The sequence below is a fragment of the Sus scrofa genome, chromosome 14, assembly GCF_054392235.1.
Source record: "Sus scrofa isolate SSC_HxYL_T2T_F1_AM1 chromosome 14, Sscrofa_HxYL_maternal_Yorkshire_Landrace_v2.0, whole genome shotgun sequence".
Taxonomy (NCBI): Eukaryota; Metazoa; Chordata; class Mammalia; order Artiodactyla; family Suidae; genus Sus; species Sus scrofa.
In genome coordinates, this window is record NC_139396.1 from 58,805,897 (window position 1) to 58,826,535 (window position 20,639).

The 20,639-nt window shown below is 51.8% G+C and overlaps 1 protein-coding gene across 3 annotated transcripts; it reads left to right on the forward strand.

Moving 5' to 3' along the window:
* The first annotated feature begins 5,212 nt into the window (after positions 1 to 5,212).
* TBX3 (T-box transcription factor 3) lies at positions 5,213 to 19,025 on the forward strand. Of its 3 annotated transcripts, XM_001928002.5 has the most exons (8): positions 5,213 to 6,549; positions 8,213 to 8,480; positions 9,430 to 9,489; positions 9,746 to 9,892; positions 11,894 to 11,970; positions 13,105 to 13,262; positions 14,682 to 15,358; positions 16,964 to 19,025. In XM_001928002.5, the coding sequence occupies exons 1-8, from the start codon at positions 6,161 to 6,163 to the stop codon at positions 17,423 to 17,425; spliced, it is 2,238 nt and encodes a 745-aa protein (XP_001928037.1). In that variant the 5' UTR covers positions 5,213 to 6,160; the 3' UTR covers positions 17,426 to 19,025. The 3 variants fall into 3 exon arrangements, 2 of the variants coding, with proteins under 2 accessions (XP_001928037.1, XP_001928032.1); XR_014826177.1 differs by lacking the exon at positions 9,430 to 9,489 and having other exon boundaries at positions 14,682 to 16,826; positions 16,883 to 19,025; XM_001927997.6 differs by lacking the exon at positions 9,430 to 9,489.
* The last annotated feature ends 1,614 nt before the right edge of the window (positions 19,026 to 20,639 follow it).

The following is a 20,639-nucleotide window of genomic DNA, read 5'->3' on the forward strand; positions in this document are numbered from 1 at the left end:
GTGCCTTACAGGAAAATCCTGTGCTGCTGGAGTGAGACAGAGGCAAGGAGCTGGGGCTTTAGGGCCCGACATGCTATGCTTCATCCTGTGCTCCTACCTTGGAAAGGAGGGGAGAGAGAGAGAAAGAGAATGGGGATCAGAATCTTGGAACAGGGGTGAGAGCCAGCTCTGGGAAAAGGGATGATTTTGAGGCTACCAAAGGCAGCAAGAGACCTACACAAATGGGCCTGACACTTTTCTATCTCTCAGGACACCTTATCTTGCTGGCCAAGGGCGGGAGGGGAAGGTGTTTGCTTGAAACCAACCAAGGACGAAGTAGTATCTCCAGCCTGTCATGGTCCCTGGAAAACATGGTGGTGGTGGTGGTAGGGGTATACAGAGGCAAACCAGAAATACAGAAAGGCAGGAAAGAATTCAGGAAGGACCAAGAAGGCCAGAGAAAATAAACAGGGAGAAGAAAGAAAAAGAAAGAGAGTAAATCAAAACCAGAGAGAATAAGAGGAGGAAAGGTTGGCGCGTGAGACTGGCAAAGAGGCATAGAAGCCAAGAATAAGAATGATGCCAGGGAGGGAAGAGAAAATAGAAGGAAACAGGAGAAGAAAGGGCAGAGATTGGCAATCACAGAATATTGAAAAACATGGACAGAGAAGAGAGGAAAAAAAAAGGAAGGAAGGAAGTGGGGAAGGAAGGAAGGAAGGAAAAGAAAAAAGAAAAGAAAACAGAAGTGAATGCCCTCTCTGGTCCAACCAAGAGTTTTGTGCCTATGCCCTGGGAGGGAAGAAAGATGGGCAAACTGACTCTTAGTCAAAGAAACTGATCTGGAAGCCTCCAGACCTGAGAGCAATTAGGCTCTTAAACCAAGTTGGGGTGGGGATGAGGGGGGAGATTCGAAACTCCAGAAGGAAAATCAAGCCTCCCAGGTCTGGAGTCCTCCATTGACTTCAGAACTGCTTTGGAGAGACCTAGGGTTTGGAGTAGTGCAGGGGAGTTAATGTGGGGAGGAGGGTGCTAGCCTATTTGCAGGAGGAATCCTGTAACCTGGGCATCCCCCTGAGGGAGTGGCCTCCATGAGGTCCGGGACCTGAAAGTCACCTCCAGTTAGGGGTATTGAGCCGGAAGGAGGCTGGGGGTCCTGGAGCAGGAACCTAGTCAATTTCAAAGCTTGTCAATATCCAAAGAGCCTGGGATCTCAGAAAGGGGACACCGGGCAAAAACAGAGAGCCACCTCTATCCAGAACCCCCCTCAAAAAAAAAAAGTTTATGTCTGAACCGACCCCGATTGGAAACTCAGGCCTCAGACCCCTGGAGAAACCCCGGGATGTTCTTATGTCAACAGAGTTCCAAATTTAGCGACACCTCCGCCTGAAGAAAAAAAAAAACCTCCGCGGCAAACGGCGGGTGAAAGTTTAAGAGGGAATAAGCGTGTAATAGTCCCTCGCCAGACCTCACGCATGCCAAAAAAAGAATATTTACAGCAAACTTGCCAAAGTAAACGACCCCTCCTACCCACCATCCTCCCCCCGCCTCCGCACATTCCCCCCCTTTTTTGTAAACTTCAGATAAACACTTTTCGGTCACAAAGGGGTCGATTTGCCCCCTTTATAGTTCGAGGCAGGCGGCGCCACAGGGAAAAGTGGGATCAGCAGAGGCTTTCCGAGAGCTGATTCTTCGGTAAAGCTAGCTTCTCTGCGGCGGCGTCTGTGGCCTGCGCTGAGGCTAGGTGATTGGGCTTCCCGTGTACGTACACTTATTCTGAGGCTCCCCCTGCCCCTTCCCCACTTTAACATCCGCATTTACAAGACTTCTTCGCCTTAAGCGTTGCAGACATCACAGATTTGGGGAGGGTTTTTTTTAACCTTTTAAAAAATCGGGCCTACAATTAAGTGAATACTCTTGGCAAAAGATGGAGAAATATTGGGGGTACACCAGGAGTTTCGGACCGCATCTTGGATTCAAATTTTGGCCCCTTTCCCCCATTCTTTTAAAGCATGGCATCTCGGGCTTGGCCGAGGAGCAGGCTCCTTCAGTGTTCCGGTCTGTCTTTTGTTGAACATGAGGCGGGGAGAGAGACGACCGAAGGGGTCTGCATGGAAGGAAAAAAAAGAAGATCGTGTAGAGCCCGAGGCGGGAGCCTAAACGCCCGGGGCCGGGTGCGCACTAGCCTGTGAGTTCTCCCGGCCGCCAGGCCTGGCACAAGTCTTCGGAACTCGCTAGCCAATGTTTAACCCGAATGCGGTGGCCACCAGGCCGCTTTTGTTTGTTCGCAAATTAATCACCCAGCGCACGGCCGGCGCCAGAGTGGGTTTATCACCCTCCAGGAGGGGGGCGCGGCGGCCCCGCAGAGACAAAGAGGAGTTCGCACCTTCCCGCTTTTGATCCCAAGTTACTGCAGCCTCCCTGCATAATACGAGCCTCCTGGGGCCGAGTCTGGGAGGTCAGTCATAATTGGCGGAAGTTTGCAGACCATTAGCAAGATGTCGACATTTTCGATTCAGAACCCCGCAAACTTCCCCCCCCCCACGCCCTTGTGCGCTGGAGTGGGAGTGGGGTCAGGAGTGGCAACGGGGGTGACCCCAGGGTTAAGTTAGAGCTACGGGCAAAAAATCGGCACGTGAGGGAAGAGGCCGAGGGGCAGCAGAACTCAGTCTTGGTCCACCCCCACCGTTGAGGCCAAAGGCAAGTGGAGATATTTACTAGTTAAATCAGCACGCTCCTCTCCCACGTTCAAAACCGAAGTAAGCCAGAATGCAAAGGACCGAGTAAAATGTCTGTCTCCTGGGCATCTGGATGCTTGCAGCGCCAAGTGGGTGAGAGGGCTGGGGGGGGGGGGTCAGTCATTTCGTGGTTGCAGAATTAGTCTCCTTTTACTGGGAGCGGGGGAGCAGAGGTTGGCCGAGAAGTGCAGGCAAAACCGGACCGGGGTTTGTGGGCCACTCCAGAAAGCGGAGCTCTTCAGCCCCAGGCTCAGGCAGCCAGCACTGTGGGGGAGGGGGCGGGTTTCAGCCTCGGGAGACTGGTGAAACCCTGCGGTGACCTCGGTGGTCGGTGTAAGGAGTGGGAAGGCCTGGTTTCTCGCACCCTTGGGGATCAGGGCCGCCTGGGAGGAGAGAGGGGGCGTTGTGAGCCGACACCCCGGCCCTCATACTCCACCACCGCAGAGAAAGGCCAAGAGGACGCCAGGGAAAGACAGACCGAAAGGGAAAGAAAGGGGCGAGATGGCGAGCCAGACGGAGTTCGCAGAACCACTCTATTCTCTCTGGTGACTTCAGGGAATTCTTAGCGCTGGCGCCAAGCGCTCTTAACCATGTGCGTCAAAAATGCGAGGCTGGAAAATCCTGTCGCCTCAAAAGTTCCACCCCTATCTGGCGCGGGTGACCCATAATGGAACTGCATTTTCACCCTCCACTTGCTCCCACTTCGGAGTATGGGAGCTGGGGGCTTAGGGGCTACACCAGGCAAAATGTAAGAGAGGAATGCGCTGGTTTTCCACACACAGAGACACACATGCATCCCAAGCCTGGGGTTTCTTAACCCCCTAGGCCCCGCAATCAGCCCTTTCTTCCTTCCCTTTCCATTCGGGGAAGCTCCCTACTCAGGAGGGGTAAGAGTACTGTCTCCAAGACTTCCCTCCATCTAAGCAGGGGCGGCCCAAGTCTTTGCCTCCCAGAAGTGAGAAATGTCGGTTTGGGGAATCCTCTGACCTGGTCAGGGACCTGAGGTAACAGTTACCAATTCCACGACGGGTCTGATAGGTAAAATCCAGTTGCCTCCCTCCCCTTCACCCTTGCTGAGGTTCCCCCCCCCCCACCCTACCTAAACTGGAACCAGTCACCTCGCCTCTGGGGTGGGGCGTTTCACGGTTTGTTTTACAAATTCAGCCCCCGACTTCTGGCGAGATAAGTCCCCAGGGTGGAGAAAGAACTGAGGCACCGAGAGATAAGTGTGATGCCTGGAGAAGATACGGGGCTGGCGCACCTCCCCCCACCAACTCGCCCACCCCTTTCCAGCACCTCTGCACCGAGCCGGGCCGCCGCCGAGGGGGGAGGTCAGCGGCCGGTCGGGGACAGGCCCAGAATCTAGCCCCTCTCTGCGCTCACTTTGTTCGGATCTCCCCTCTACACTCACACACATATTCAGGTGGAATACCGGGAGCCTGAATCCAAATGGAGGACGAGATCTAAAAGGGCTGGTAAACGCACTTCAAAACAGCCGGAGTCCATCTCCTAGAGTGAGCTGGGCGCAGTCCCACGCAAGCTGTGTACGTGTTTGCGTGTACATGGTTTTCGCGGCTGGCTGGGTCCCATTAAGCTGGCCAGTGTTTGCCTACAGATGTGTTGAGGGCGTTTGGGTCTCCGCGCACAGTCTTGGGTGGGGCACGGTGGGGAGGGAGCCCTCACTCGCGTGGGCTAAGATCTGGCCGCACCCCGTGTGTTCGGGAGCCCGCGAGCCCTGCTGCCGGGGAGACCGGCACCGAGAGTCACCCGAGCTCGGGAGCCCTTTAGCGGCGGCCGGGCGGAGCTTGGCTCCACGTGGGGCTGGAGAGCGCGCAAGCCTGGAGACTCGGCGGCGCTTGCCTCTCCGCGGCTGCCGGCTTTTGTTGAGCCTGGCGGCTGGATGGCAGCTCGCGGGAGCTTCAGCCTTACGCCCGGCTCGCCTGAGGCCGAGTTAACAGGGGGAGAGGGAGAGAGAAACAGCTGGGGCGGCCCGAGAGGCGAGCCTAGCGCGCGAGAGGGGAGCGCCCCGGCCAGGAGCCCGGCGCGCTCTCCGCCTTCCTGGCCAGGCTCTCTCGCTCCCGCCTCCCTCCCCCGTCCTCCCTGGCCCTGCCTCCTCCCTCGAATGAGGGCTGGATGACTGAGGCATTTCAGACGTGGGCTGAGCCAGAGCTCGCTCGCTCTGGGGTTGCGGCGATCTCTCGATAAGCCACCTAGAGGCGACTCTGTGCGGCGCTCCCCAGTGGCTCCCCGCCCTCCCTCTGATCATGTTGACATATTCACAGGACAGGCAGTAGTACCGGTGCGGCGCTGCGACGTTACAGTTTCCGACACCTTCTTTTTATAACTCGGCTCTATCCCCCAGCACTCGACCTGTGAAAACCACGCCTATGCAGCAACACAATTGGTCCGAAAGCGTCAAAGAGCCAATCAAGAGGCCTCCGGCTCCCCGCAGCCCACGGCAGAGCCCGACCTTCTAGAGCCGCCGAGCAGACGCCCGGGGAATTCTAGAGGCGGAGGAGGGTGGCGAGGAGCTCTCGCTGGCTTTCTCTCGCTCCCTCCCTCTCCTCGCGCTCCCTCTCCCACTTGGTCTCTCTCTTTCTCTCACCCTCCCTCTCTCTCTCCCTTCTTTTCATTCTCCTCCTCCCCCCCCTAAATCCTCCCTGCCCTGCGCGTCTGGACGCAGATTTAGGAAGCGAATTCGCTCACGTTTTAGGACAAGGAAGACAGGCGCGGGAGAAGAGCACAGCAAGATTCGGATTGAAACCCAGACACCCTCCGGAGGTTCGGAGCGGAGGAAGGAGGAGGAGGGCGAGCGGAAGCCAGTTTGCAGTTCAAGTTTTGATAGCGCTGGCTGAAGAGGGCTTCAATCAGATTTTTTTTTTTTTTTTTTTTTTTTTTTAAGAAGAGAGACTTTCCACTCTCGCTCGCTGGTCAAGCTGGTCTAGCGCAGTTGCAGACGCCTCCTGCGAGCCGAAGGGAGAGGCAGAGATAGGGGGGCGGGGGAAGAAGAAGGAGAAGAAGAGGTAAAAAGTCTCCTAGGAGAATTGTTCGCATTTGCAACAAAGAACTGGGGGCTGGGGAGCGACTGCTGGGACCAAGGGCTGGAGTGTCTATTTCGAGCCAAGCGGCAGGGCTCCGGCGCAAGTCCAGAGCCTGCTCGCTCCCTCGCCTCTGAAACCGACTTCCAGGAGCGGCTTTTTGAAAACGCGAGACACAAGGACAGTCACCACGCGACTATGTCTCCTGATTTCTAGCTTTCCCCACTTTAAAAGAGACATTCCCTTCCCCAAAAGAACCCCCCTTGAGGTGCCTTATTTGTGATTCTCCCCCTTTTTTTTCGCGTTTTTTTTTTCTTCCAAACTATGTGCTGCTGTTAAACAAAAACAAAACAAAACAGCAGCTGCGGACTTGTCCCCGGCTGGAGCCCAGCGCCCCGCCTGGAGTGGATGAGCCTCTCCATGAGAGATCCGGTCATTCCTGGGACAAGCATGGCCTACCATCCGTTCCTACCTCACCGGGCGCCGGACTTCGCCATGAGCGCGGTGCTGGGTCACCAGCCGCCCTTCTTCCCCGCGCTGACGCTGCCTCCCAACGGCGCGGCGGCGCTCTCGCTGCCCGGCGCCCTGGCCAAGCCGATCATGGATCAATTGGTGGGGGCGGCCGAGACCGGCATCCCTTTCTCCTCCTTGGGGCCCCAGACACATCTGAGGCCTCTGAAGACCATGGAGCCTGAAGAAGAAGTGGAGGATGACCCCAAGGTGCACCTCGAGGCCAAAGAACTTTGGGATCAGTTCCACAAGCGGGGCACTGAGATGGTCATTACCAAGTCGGGAAGGTAAGCCAGCATCGGGCCCCCTCCCCCAAGCTACCGAAGGTTTCTTTCCTGGTTTTATCTCTCTCCTTCCAGAAGAGTCGGTTTGCCAGTTATTTCTGCTTAGGGAAAAACTTGGTTCCCCCGGAACTGTGTACTGAGTTTTCCCGGCCCTGCCCCTGTGGCAGGAAATTTCACCTTACCTGGGCGTCTGCAGCCAGCGGGCAGTTTTCCCTCCCTGGGTCTGCATCCTGGGATCCCTACAGGATAGATAGAATTTTTTCTATGGTGCACAGACATCTCTGCAGGAAGAAGGAAAAAGCACCCCATTGCAGGAAGTTCACTGATCAAACCTTTCTGGAACAACCTTCTTTGTAGATGTTGTATTTTTGTCTGTTTCATTTGGGTCTCTGAGAGAAACACTTAACAGCCCTTTTGGTTTGCGTGGTAGTGGGAGGCCTGGCAGGAGCGGCCCTTGCCCTTTCTGCCCTCCAGCTTAGCTTCTGGGTCTGGAGGGGGCCTGAGCCTACCCCTGCCAGCGTTAGAGTGGAATACAGGGGTATTTGGGGTTTGTCCTCACTGCTCCATGTGTCTGTAATCCAAGAGAGAGTTCAGCAGGCAATTTTGGATAATTAAGATTATGTTTGCAGACCCAGGAAGCCAGTGGAGAGACGCAGACTGCTGGTTTATGTGTGAATATTATCAACCATATTTTACCTAACATTTAGAAGGCCTTGCCTGACCAAAGCTTGCCTGTCATTTAAAATTACTGATTTTTTTTTAAAGACATTGAAGTCTATCAAGGCATGCAGTTGAAGGAATAACAAGAAAATCCCTCTCTTGATGCCTGTAGCTTTCTGTGTCATTCTGAGCTGTAAGAGGCCAAAGTTTGGCATAAAATCCTCCAGCCCAGAAGACATTCAGTCTGTTTCACAGCGACGCGCTCTCTGCTCCCTTTTAAGTCAAAAGTACAGAATGCCAATGCTTCTGGGAAATAAAAAAGCAATTTGGTGGTAGAGTCAGGCACTTTTGGACTGGCCCAAGCAGTTGGGGGTGTGTGTGGGGGGGAAATGTGGTTAGCGGCTGCTAGGCAGGCTGGCGATCAGGCCTGGGAGTCTACCCCAACCTTCAGAATTCGTTTTGAGAACTCACCCAAGTACAGTTTCATTTCGCCAGCAGCGGGATTGCTGTTCCACAGCAGAGAGGGGTGCAACTTGACATTTCTTCGCCTGATACGGTTAACATTTTCTCACCCATGGGTGGTGGAAAACTCTAGCCTTGATTGACTGAACTTGACTCAAATCCTACCCCAAGCGGTTTAGAACTAGACACCCATAGGAAAAGGCAGAGGCAAGAACTCCCCTCTAAGGAGGGTAATCTATAAAGTCATACAAGAGACCAAAAAAAATCATAAAAAATTATTAGATGATGTGGAGATATCCAATGCCACAATTCACTTGTTTTGAATCTTGGGACATTTAAAATAGAGATATTTGAGTGTATTTCATCCTTCTCTTGTGGAAGGAAACTATTTTGGACCCAGTTGCCCTACTGTGAATGGTACAAGCTCCTTGATTGCAATAGAAAGTTTTAAATTTGATTTACACCTTTTAGGATAGGGGATCAAACCCAAGATTTTGAGTGATTTTTTTTTTCTTTTTTTCTTGTCTCTTCCTCTCCCTTGTAGGCGAATGTTTCCTCCATTTAAAGTAAGGTGTTCTGGGCTGGATAAAAAAGCCAAATACATTTTGTTGATGGACATTATAGCTGCTGATGACTGTCGGTATAAATTTCACAATTCTCGGTGGATGGTGGCAGGAAAGGCTGACCCCGAAATGCCGAAGAGAATGTACATTCACCCAGACAGCCCTGCTACCGGGGAACAGTGGATGTCCAAGGTTGTCACTTTCCACAAACTGAAACTCACCAACAACATTTCGGACAAACACGGATTTGTAAGTTTCATTGCTTCCCTTCGTGAAATTTTCTTCTCCCTAGCAAAGGCAAGGTTTCCCCCTTTCCTGTAAAATCAAGAGTTTCTCCCTGGCTCTCGATTGCAAAGCCTAGCAAACTTGTTAGATCCGCAAACAGAGCCAAAGAGAGAATTCTGGGGTGTGTTTCTCTTCGGGTAATGGAAGGCCTAGAATTCTAAAAGAAATGAGGGCTAGAAAACTTTACCGGCTCCTGTTCGATGGCAAGTCCAGGTTTTGGTAACTGCTTGACCTGACAGGGAAGTTAAAAACCGATCGTGAAGCTAGAAAACCAGTGTTAAGGATAGGTGTTTGTAAAGAGCTTGTTTTACCATAGCACACTTGTATTTTGAAACCAGCCATCCTATTTTTTGCTTAGGAGAATTTTAAGGTTAGAAGCCTTGACTGCGTTGCGAGAGGGTGTGAATACATTTTTTTGAAAGATTTTTTTTCCTTGGACTAAAAAAGAATGGGGCTTAGGCGAAAGTCATATTTATTAGAAATGAGACTCGGGTCCCTCAGTATAAAACGTGTGTGTGTGTGTGTGTGTGTGTGTGTGTGTGTGTGGAGTATAAATATGGATTCAGTAAGGGAATCCCTAGAAACTTGCTGGAGATTGAGATTGCTTGTAAAAGTCAAGCAAAGGACCTTTTGCCCCCTGCTCCTACGCCTCCCCAGCATTTCAATAAAATAAACAGAGTGATAAGTGAGGAAGAAGCAGAAAGATTAGGCCCAGGAAGACGTGAATGGCGTGGAAATATCTTCAGCGGGCAGGAATTGCATTTGAAGCCCTTGATTTGATTAAGGCATAAATATTCCTCTCTAGAGTTCAGCCTTTCAGGGCTTTAAGTGGATTGGGCTCGTCAATTAGTGGGCGCTTAAAGGACTGAATCATTTTGTAAATTAAAATGCATGTTTTTCTCTATCTTTTAAGACTTTGGCCTTCCCAAGTGATCAAGCAACGTGGCAGGGGAATTATAGTTTTGGTACTCAGGTAGGCTAGGGTTCGAGGTACGAATCCACCTTAGATGGTGAGGGTGGGGGGACCCTTTGGAAATCAAGGAGCAATTTGGATTCTCCAGAAGAGAACACATGCGGGGCGAATGTTCCCTCAGAGGTCCTCCTCGGAGGAGGTGGGCTCCATACCAGCCTGGTGCCCTTTGGTGGGGTAGATGTCAGCCTGGCAGGGGTCCGAAGATCCCACTAAATCCTCCTGTGATGTGTGTGTCTCCTCTTGCTGGCCCCTGCAGACTATCTTGAACTCCATGCACAAATACCAGCCCCGGTTCCACATCGTGAGAGCCAACGACATCTTAAAACTTCCTTATAGTACTTTTCGGACGTACTTGTTTCCCGAAACCGAATTCATCGCTGTGACGGCATACCAGAATGATAAGGTAAGCCCGGGCGCTTTTCTTTCTAATGATGATATGAACACCCCCTCCCCTCCTTAAGCTGCTTTCCAGCGAGGATGAGAACATTTACAGGAGCATTGAGATGGGAGTCTGATTCTTTCGATGTGACCTTCAGCGCAACTTTTGGGAAAGGGGCACTGGTACCTTGCAGAGGCAGAAGGGAAGAAAGAAAAAAGAAAAAAAAACAACTTGACCAGCTAGGAATCCAATGCTGAGTGGGGGGGGGGGAGGCCAAACTAACTTGGCCAGTGAGACGAACCTATAACCACCCGTCACTTAAGTCGCCTGCCCCACCCCCACCTGGGCTTTCTCCTGTTGGTTGCAAGGTTCATCCTCTTCCCCTTCAGGAAGAAAGATCCAGCAATCAGGTTTGAAAGGGAACCAGATAAAAATTGAAGGCAAAAGCCATTCGGGATCTGGGGAGGAGAATTCCAGCAAAGACCAGATTTTTCCCCTAGCCAGAAATCCCGAGTAGCTGGTCTGGTTTTTATTACCTTTTATGCTGCTGTGTTTTTTATGATGTGTGTGTGTGTGTGTGTGTGTGTGTGTGTGTGTGTGTGTGTGTGTGTGTGGAAAGACCTACTCTGATCATAGGGTCATGCTAATTGAGTTGTCTGCGGCTTTTGAGATGAGATGACCGAAGTCACCACTTCATTTGAAGGGTTTTTTTTTTTCCCTCCCTGGGGCCTGAGGCCTGGGGTGAGGAGTACCCCCAAATGCAACAGCAGGCAGAGCCTAGTATGTAAAGCAATGGTGCCCTGAAGGTCATGGGCATGTGTGCAGAGAGACACAGAGAAAGTGACTCTGGCTGCCTATTCACCAGCGGCCAGCTTGGCTCACTGGGGGATGGGTGTGGGGATGGGGGGGGCGAACCTGAGGACCCCTGCCCTTCAAATTCTGAACCCTGGACCACAGAGCCAGTCCAGCTGACTGGACAAGGCCTTACATTTTGAATTCAGTATCAGTCTGGGTGGGTCCTCTGCGGCCTGATGATGGGGGTGGGGTGTTCCAGGTCTATTTCCTTAGTCTGGAGACTTAGGACATCAGGACCTCCTCTGCCTGTGAGAAGGGCAAACAGGAATTCATTCCAAGAACAAGAATCTATCCAGGGGGCCCTTTTTCCACCTCTAGAGAACTCTGTACACAACCATCCGTTTCCCCGCCCCAGGGAAGGGGTTTGAAAAATTATCTACTATTTTTTCCTCAGCATGTGAAATGCATGCTCCCTTTAGACCCAGAATCCTGAGAATCTAAGTTGTTAGTGGAATAATAAAATACAGCATTTTTGCTCAGAGAGGCCATGAGCCTTCTCCCTGTAATGTCCGTGGCAAAGTATATCAAAGAAAACAAAGGTTTCTAGTGGTCATTCAGTCCTTTTAAATCTGTAATTGTCAATATTGTAATTCCTCAAACACACACTCCCTACACCCAGCAAAAATAAGCAAACCCCCTCCAGCACAAGGGTAGTGAAATGCCATAAATCATTTTATTAGATTTACAGAAAAGGTTGAAGGGTGTGCTGTGTGTGTGTGTGTGTGTGTGTGTGTGTGTGTGTGTGTGTGTGTTTTGGGGGCAGGAAATGTATCGTAATGTATTTTATGACCAATTGCACTGTATAAAAAAGTCGAATTAAAAGCATAATTATAAGATCTACAAACAGGTTGCCCTTTTGACAGCTTTTCTATTTCTAAGCCCAAGCTGTCAGCTACCCAGGCAGGATCACTTCAGCCTGGAACCCTTGGTTTTGGCCTCCTGGGGAAGATGCCAGCCATGGCAGCATAGCCTCCATTGGTTTTCCTCCGAACCCCCTCCAAACTTCCACTGTGGTCCCTGCTCCATTCTCTTTAACCTGGCATATCCAGGGGACTTCTCCAGTTGGCTGTCAGATGTCTAGTAGATTGTTGGGTTGGGAGGGGGAACACTCCCAGAACATTCTAGAAAATGAGGCCAATGTCTCTTTCTTGCTTGTGTCTCCTCCTCTAGATAACTCAGTTAAAAATAGACAACAACCCTTTTGCAAAAGGTTTCCGGGACACTGGAAATGGCAGGAGAGAAAAAAGGTGAGCTGAGATGGTCATTTCTCTGATAATTTAGAAAATCACTTTTCTAGGTCCCAGATCTCAACTCTTAGAAATGGGATGTAGGCACTTATATGGAGAAGGGTGGGGGAAGGGTGGAAAAAGGTTTCCTCCCCCTTGGCCAGAGCAAGAGCTTACTGCTCTCAATACACTACTTTTTCTACCTCCTCCACGGTACCTTAAAGGAAGTTAACCAGGCCACCCCATAGATGTCTCTGGAAGAAAAGTACCAGGGATAACAGATTACATACAGATGCCTATTAATTAATTCCTAATTAATATAAGTTCATCCTGGGCAGGTCCCAAGAATGGACTAAGCTATTCACAAAATGCTTTGGAATTTTTGTAATCTTGTCTTGCAAAGGGTCAGACAGAACCGAGGCCCCTGGAGTCTGTGTCTCCCTCCTTCTGTGGGGACACGAACCATTTTGCATTAAGCAGACAGCCGGATGGTATAGAAAAGAAGCTCTGCCTCCCTCCCCCACCAGCTTTCAAAGAAATTCGAAAATCCGGAAAATCAGCCCCAATTTTTTAATCTATCCTCTTGGGGGAGGGGCGGGCATTGAAAAATAATTTCTAACATCTAAATAGTTTAGCTTTTCTTTTTACTCTGATTAATGTGTTGGTGAAACAATGATAGTAAAATGCACCATGAAATAACCACTTCCTCTCAATCTTAGCAACCCAGTCCGGAGTTGGTAGGCGGGTTGTGTTCACTGGTTTGAGTCCTCGATTCCCCTCGGTCTGTAAGGCCGGCTGTTCAGCTGTCTCTGGCCAGCTCCAGTCTCCCCTCTTGCTCTTTGTTTTTAAACAAGATTTCACAGCCCCAGCCAATGCCCCCTCCCTAGAGAAACCTCCCGGTCTTGAATAAACACACTCGAAGCCTTCTTCCTTCCTCCCTCCCCCCAGGCCACACTCTTCAGCCCAGTGGCAGGATCCAGAACAATGTTTGGGTCCCCGTGGCTGCCCCAGGGCCTGCAGATTTCAGGGAATTAGTGTTGTCCGTGGGCGCAGGCTGGGCGAGGTGTGTGCGCGCCTCTTTGGAGAGGCTGAGGTGAGCAGAGAGGGGAAATGCCTGTTCGGATTGGTAACGCTGGGTGTGGGCTTCTGCCACAGAAAGCAGCTCACCCTGCAGTCCATGAGGGTGTTCGATGACAGACACAAAAAAGAGAATGGCACCTCGGATGAGTCCTCTAGCGAACAGGCCGCCTTCAACTGCTTTGCCCAGTCCTCCTCTCCGGCCGTCTCCACTGTGGGGACATCGAACCTCAAAGGTGAGCCTGGCCGCCTCAGATGTCTCAGGTTTCTCCAGGTCCTGGAGGCCTGAAGAGTTGGGGGGCGAGGGACAGGGACACCCACGGGGGAACCTGCCCCTTCAAAGCTTCAGACCCTTCTAGAAGTTTGTAAGCAGGAGCCAAAGCTCAAAAAGGGTGATCAGGTGTGTACCTCTTCCTGTGCTAGTGTAAGAGCTCAGCCCCTTTTCCGCAGACATTGATGTGTCCAGGAGGAGAGGGTGGCCTCTGTCCTAAGTCCTCTCTGGGTGGGGGCCTGGAGCGCCCCTCTCTCTTTTCCCTCCTTCTTCCTATCCCTCCAAGCAAGCAAAGCTGACTTTTTTTTTTTTTTTTTACTAGCTTTGAACTCTATGTTAGGCTGGGTTGGGGGTGGTGGGATAGTCTCTGCCACCTGGAACAGGGAAGGTGGCCCAGGGAACACTCAGCTATAAAGCAACCATTGACCTGTGAGTGGAGATGGGGCCCTGGGAATCTGAGTGGGGGGGGCGGGTAGGAGATGGGAGGGGACGGGCTGTTCAAATCTCCAGCCGGTTTCCTGTGTTTAAAGAGCAAGAACTATTTATTTGGAAAGACACACGTGCTCTCAACGGGAAGAAACCTGTTTTTTTAAGTGAAATAAAATGAAAGTCCTTTATGTCTTCAATCCATTTAAGCTTTAAACACAAAATGGGATCCTTTTTTCTTTTCTTTTCTTTTTTTCTGGTAGGACACCCACAGAGGGTGTGGTGAGAGCAAAAGAGAATCTATGATTGTCTGCAGGCAGTGAGTGGGCTGCCCATCACCCATCTCTGTCTGCAGAGACAGGGGCAAACAGAGAAGGTTCCGTGGTGTGTGTACGTGTGTTGGGGGAGGGGTGTTCGCTTCTGCCACCACCAATTCAGATGTTAGGGTTCTCTCCAAACCAATCCTTCTGAAAGAAGCCACAAATCTGTGGAAGGGGCTGACCTCAACCACTCTTTGAACAAAGACAGAGTAACTGCAAGGTGCTCCAGCAGGGAGATTTAGTGTAAGTCAGTTTTTATTTTTAAAAAGTGAATTTGCAATCGAATGGGAAAAGGCCAGGAAAGGCTTTGACCTAGTAGGAGCTCAGTCCATGCTTTGCTGTAAAATAGTAAAATTCACAGAAGATTTGGGGAAGGGGGTCTCTGTGTGGGGGGGTCAGCTCTCTAAATCCTTGAAATGCAATGTTAACTTATTGAATCCTTCCACTCAAGAATGAGGTACCATCACTCCCACTTTGCAGATGAGAAAAGTGAGGCACAGAGAGGTTAAGGGGCTTGCTGGGGTTATGCAGCTTGCAAGTGACGGAGCTGGGATTTAAACTGGGGACCTTGAGTTCTACTGGCCTGGATTTTAGAGCTAACTCCCTTCCGCCTGGCTTTTGTTCCCCTCCTACGGTAGATCTGTGTCCCAGCGAGGGTGAGAGCGACGCCGAGGCTGAGAGCAAAGAGGAGCACGGCCGGGAAGCCTGCGACGCAGCCAAGATCTCCACCACCACGTCAGAGGATCCCTGCCGGGATAAGGGCAGCCCCGCGGTCAAGGCGCACCTCTTCGCAGCCGAGCCGCCCAGTCGGCCCCGGGACAGCGGACGTCTGGACAAGGCGTCGCCCGACTCTCGCCACAGCCCGGCCACTATCTCGTCCAGCACCCGCGTCCTGGGCGCCGAGGAGCGCCGGAGCCCGGGCCGCGAGGGCGCGGCCACGTCCAAGGCTGAGGAGGCTCGTGCGCTGCCGGGCAAGGAGGCCTTCGCGCCGCTCACCGTGCAGACAGACGCGGCTGCTGCGCACCTGGGCCAGGGCCCCCTGCCCGGCCTCGGCTTCGCCCCTGGCCTGGCCGGCCAGCAGTTCTTCAACGGGCACCCGCTTTTCCTGCACCCCAGCCAGTTCGCCATGGGGGGTGCCTTCTCCAGCATGGCAGCTGGCATGGGGCCCCTGCTGGCCACCGTGTCTGGGGCCTCCACCGGCGTCTCAAGCCTGGATTCCACTGCCATGGCCTCAGCCGCAGCGGCCCAGGGACTGTCAGGGGCGTCTGCGGCCACCCTGCCCTTCCACCTCCAGCAGCACGTCTTGGCCTCACAGGTATTTATCAGCCTCCTCTCTAGCCCCTCCTTCCATTCACTCTGGTTTGCAAGCCCTTTGATAGAAGATCCTCACCCAGTCTGCCTGCTTAAGTTAAAGGCAACTACTTTCTGTTCTGACTTGAGTGGTCTTGTGATCACCTCCACCTTCTAGGTGAAAAGGCAGAGCTCAGAAACGTCGAGTAACTTTTCCAAGGTCACACAGCTGGTAGGTGGTAGACCTGAGACTCTACCCCAGCTGACTCCAGGGCCTCTTCCAGGGGCTGTGATTTTTAGCTTCTTAAATGTTTCACAGCCAGCCCTCCCATAGGAATTAGATGAGGAAGAGACTATAGCCTGGGGAAGGGAAGTGACTCCCTGGCTGGTGACTTAAGTCTTGAGCCTCCAATATGAAGCTATTTCCCTGCCCACCCCCCCCACCAAAAGCAGGCCAGCCTGTTCCCCAAGGGGTTAATGGTTTGTGCACACATGGGAAATGTCAGGGAAGAGGGACCGGCTGTGGCTGTGGCAGGCCTGATGGCCTGTGTGTGGCTCAGACAGCTGTGTTGGGGCTCCAGCAGCTGGGAAGAAGTCTCAGGCCGCTGGAAATGCTCTGAACCCGGGCGAAAAGGTTCTGTGGGGTTTTCTGTGTGCTCTCGCCTTTTGTTTTGTCTGAGCACATTCGTCTCCCTTCCCTGAGCCAAGAGGCAGGAACAGCCTCCCCCTCTGGGGGGAGGAGGGGACTGAGAAAAGGGCTGGCTTCTGGCCTTCCTCCACACCTCCTATCTCCTGTGCTATCCCTCTCTGGAGACCCTCCTGTCATTGGGGATAGGTGGCCGAGGGGCTGCCCAAGTAAACAAATACTAATGGTACCCAAGGCAGTGGGTCAGAGAGAATTAGCTGAGGGTCCCTGGATTTTAATTCTATTTTTGGCCACTTGTTAGCTGACTGACTTCCTGCACCCCCAGGGCCTGCCTCAGTCTCTCCAGGTGTAATACCAGGATTTGGGGCTAGGTGATTTCTCTCTGTTCATAGCAAACACCCTTTACTCTCTCCTCCTCTAACCTGCCCCACCCCTCAATTTCCTTTTGCTTAAGGATCTTCTCTGGATTTTTTTTTTTTTTCATTTGAGAAACTTCTGGAATGGAGGGGGAGGGCTGAGGGGTGGAGCAACAAGAATGAAAAACTTGTATGTCCAACATTTTATGCCCTCTGGCTTTCACCCAGCCACTTTTGTGGGGTAGACTGACTGCAGCCCCATTTAACAGGTGAAACAACTGACTCTAATGGGAGAATTCCCAACAGTCTTATTGGCCAGGGGTCCTGTGTGAATTATTTTGCTCATTTAATAACACATAAAGTCCCCGATAATATATATTATTGAACGTGTCCCTGTTTTTGTCATAAGAAAGCTGAGGCACAGGGAGTGAATACTTTGGCCTAGGATGGCCTAGCTCAGATTTGGACCTAAAGAAGTCTGAGTGTCCTGAGCCCCCCCCCCCCCCAGGTTCTGGATGAGTACTGGGGGGTTGGGGCGGTGGGGGAGGGGTGGCGGCTGAGGTTGGCTCCTCCCCACTGCGCAGCCCCGGGTCTCTAATTCTCCGCCTTCGTTCTTCTCCTTCCCCAGGGCCTGGCCATGTCGCCTTTTGGAAGTCTGTTCCCTTATCCCTACACGTACATGGCCGCTGCCGCCGCCGCCTCGTCGGCCGCGGCCTCCAGCTCCGTGCACCGCCACCCGTTCCTGAACCTGAACAGCATGCGCCCGCGGCTGCGTTACAGCCCCTACTCCATCCCCGTGCCGGTGCCGGACAGCAGCAGCCTGCTCACCACCGCCCTGCCGACCATGGCCGCGGCCGCGGGGCCCCTCGACAGCAAGGCCGCCGCCCTGGCCGCCAGCCCGGCCTCAGTGGCTGTGGACTCCGGCTCGGAACTCAACAGCCGCTCCTCCACGCTCTCCTCCAGCTCTGTGTCCCTGTCGCCCAAACTCTGCCCGGAGAAGGAGGCAGCCACCAGCGAACTGCAGAACATTCAGCGCCTGGTCAGCGGTTTGGAAGCCAAGCCGGATAGGGCCCGCAGCACATCCCCGTAAACTTCTCCCCAGAAAAGTCTCTTCATTCCAGTCCAGTCCAGTCTGCAGTGCACTTTGTCGGAAGTCAAATAAACCAGGGGCGTGCAGTGAGGTCAGCCCTTCTTTGTGCAGCCCTGTCTGGGAAGGGGTGCAGGACTCCCTGGAGAGAATGTGCTAGAAATGGGCCCTGTCTTCCTGATGTGGTTTATACATCCAGGATCTGGCTCAGAAAAATCTGTCGCATAGAGCTCTTGGGGGTGGGAGTTAAAGCCTTGGTGTCCAGAGCACCTCCTTCGAGGCTGGTCTGGAAGCTGTGGGAAGATAAAGGTAGCCAGGCCCTGGGACAGGAGGTGTTGAAAAGCTTCTCCCCCAGTGCAGATTTATATATATATATTTTTTCCTTCACTCTGTGTCAAGTGGAAACACAAAATTAAAAGAAAAAAAATAACGGGGACAAATGGATACATGAACATGATTCTGTTTGTGAAGATTAAAAACTTTCTAGTGACCTGCGTATCCCGTTCTAAATAAATTCCTGGGCAGCATTGTTTGAGGGAGGGAAGGCCCTACCACCCTTGTTTAATCTCTATTAAGGAACTCTGTGTCTTTTTAATACTCTTGTGATGTTTTAAGAGCCGCTATAGGCCTCTTCTTGCATGTTCCACAGTAATGTATTTGTGGATTTTATTTTGAATGCTTGCTTTTAGAGAGAGAAGAATATGACCCCTTACCCTTTTCCTAGATTCTCCAAAAACCCCAAGGGGGATGATTTAAAGGGAAGAGGTAGGGAAAACACAAAAAATGAATTTATTTTATCTAAGCTCTGTAGCAGGATTCATGTTGTCCCTCTGGCAGTTCTTTCTCTTTCCTGTATATGCAATAACAAGGTTTTAAAAAAAATAATAAAGAAGAAGCGAGACTATTAGACAAAGTATTTATGTAATTATTTGATAACTCTTGTAAATAGGTGGAATATGAATGCTCGGAAAATTAAACTTTAATTTATTGACATTGTACATAGCTCTATGTAAATACGATTGCAGCTGTCAGGTTTTGTGGTTTTGTTTTCCTATAGTCAGTTTTATTTCAAGGTCACAGGATTGCGTTTAAAAGGAGAAAAACACTCTGCACCAACACCAACACACTTTTCAAGAGTTGTCTGCAAAAAAAAAATTTTTTTTTTTTTTAATGTCCAAAAGTGGGGAAAAGTGCTATTACCTATTTTGCCCAAAACTGGGGAGGTGGTGCCATTCCCAGCCCCACCTTAAATTCCTAAGCGTGGTTCTGAGATGGCTTGGGGGCTGGAGGGGTGGGGAGTGCAGAGGCTCTGAGTTTGATTTTCTAATTTTTCTTTCGTATTTGTACTTGCTAGTTTCTGATTTCTTCAAAAAAAGAAGTGGAATTGACTACTTACTGTCTTCAATGTTGATGGTGTTTTGAATTGTTGCCTATAGAGGTATATTCACAGTTCAAAAGTCAGGTGCTGAGAGATTGTTTAAAGACAAAAATTCATGAAGGTATATTTTGTGTTATAATTGTTGATGAGTTCTTTGGTTTTCTGTATTTTTTGCCCTCTCTTAAAAATATCATTGAAATTTCAATAAATTTTTATTGAAATGTCCTTGGGCCTCGTGTTAAGTGTTTTCCTTAGGGAACTTTCCGGAAGGTGGCGAGTCAGTCTCTTTCTCTCCTGGCTTCCTTTAGCCCCTTCCTTTTGCCTTTAAATAATTAAGACCGCCCCCACTGAACCAAAATGAGATGTCACTCAAGTTACAAAGCTAAAAACAAAAGTCCCTTACCCCGGGTGAAGGGAACTGCTTCAATCCTGAAATTACTTTTCCTTTAAATTAGGAAGCAAAAGGAGAGACCGAAGGGGGCTGATTAGAATTGGATTGAATAACAATTTCAGATACTTAAGTTTTAATGGAAAAAGAAGGCTCGCTCCCTAAGTCAGAGTTTCCCACACGAATCCAACCAAAAATACATTGGAGGACTGCAAACGTTTTCATTTTAGGCTTGCTCTCCCCTTGCACATTGATCTGGGAACTCCAAGTCAAAAATACCTTCTTGCCCCCGTCTGTGGGAGGGGGGGAGCTAGAAGGCTCTCCTCGAAGCCAGTCCAGGCTTGGGCTTGGCAAGGCAGCACTTCTCCAGGCTGCAGGAGAAGGGGACGAAATCGAACGCCCCCCTGCAGTCTTTGGTGTCTCAAGTTGGACCGGGCTGACCCAAGGCCACCTTCTGAGGCCCCAGCCCGAACTGTGCGTGTGAAGCGCGACCAGCTCTGTGCAAACTTTGTGTCTAGCGAGGGGGGAGGGCAGTTTTCTCTGCAAGGGAAAGGTAATTCCAGGGCGCATATTTGACCCCCTCCGAGGGAAAAGTCACCCAGGAGGCTGACACCCTCCTCCAGTTCTTCCCTCCAACCAGCCTCCAGGCTGTTTGGGGAGTTGCCTTTTGAAGTTCGATTTATCTTTGAAACATTCAATAAAAAATGGTGGGGCCGTGACAGTCTTTGGTCTTCTGTCCTCCCCACCCCCAGCCTCGCCTCGGAGGTGTATTTAAGCGTGTGTGTTGGGGGCGGGAGGGGGTACGCGAAGGTTCTCCAAGCCTTTGCCTGCCCCGGGGGCCTTGACGTGAGGACTCAGCCGGAGCCTGCCTGGCGGCTGCCGCCCAACCCCCCTCCCTGGAGCCCGCCAGCCCGGCCCCAAGTCCCTGTCACCTTCGGGCCTCTTGAATGGCCGGCGAGGAGGACCCCCCTCCCCTCCCTCATCCTGCACTTGGAAGGGGACCGAGGTCGAGACCTTTTGGAGAGGGAGGCTTGGCCCCTTCCATCTCCAGCCAGGCACGTGGGGAGCGTCACAGCGTCACAGCACAGTCTCCCGGGGCGGGAGGGAAAAAACGGGGTCGGAGGTGAGTGGGTGGGGGGCTTGGCATGCCCTGGGGACCTCTGGGGCGCTAGATCTCCCGAGGGATTGAAGATTTCCAGGGTACGCGCCCTCCGCGAAGCGGCTGCCTCGGACTAGAGCAAGTTGTTGTTGGCCCAACGATTCCGCGCAGTGCCTGCGTCCCGAGAAGGTGGCAGTCGGTTGAGGGCGCCCAGCAGCGCACTCCTGGACAGGAGGGAGAAAACAGCCTCTGCCTCAAGGAGGGAAGGAATGCTTTTCTTCCTCCGTCCAGATTTGCCCACCCCCACCCCCCAAATTCTCAGAAGTGTGTCCAGCTTCTTCCACTGCTTGCC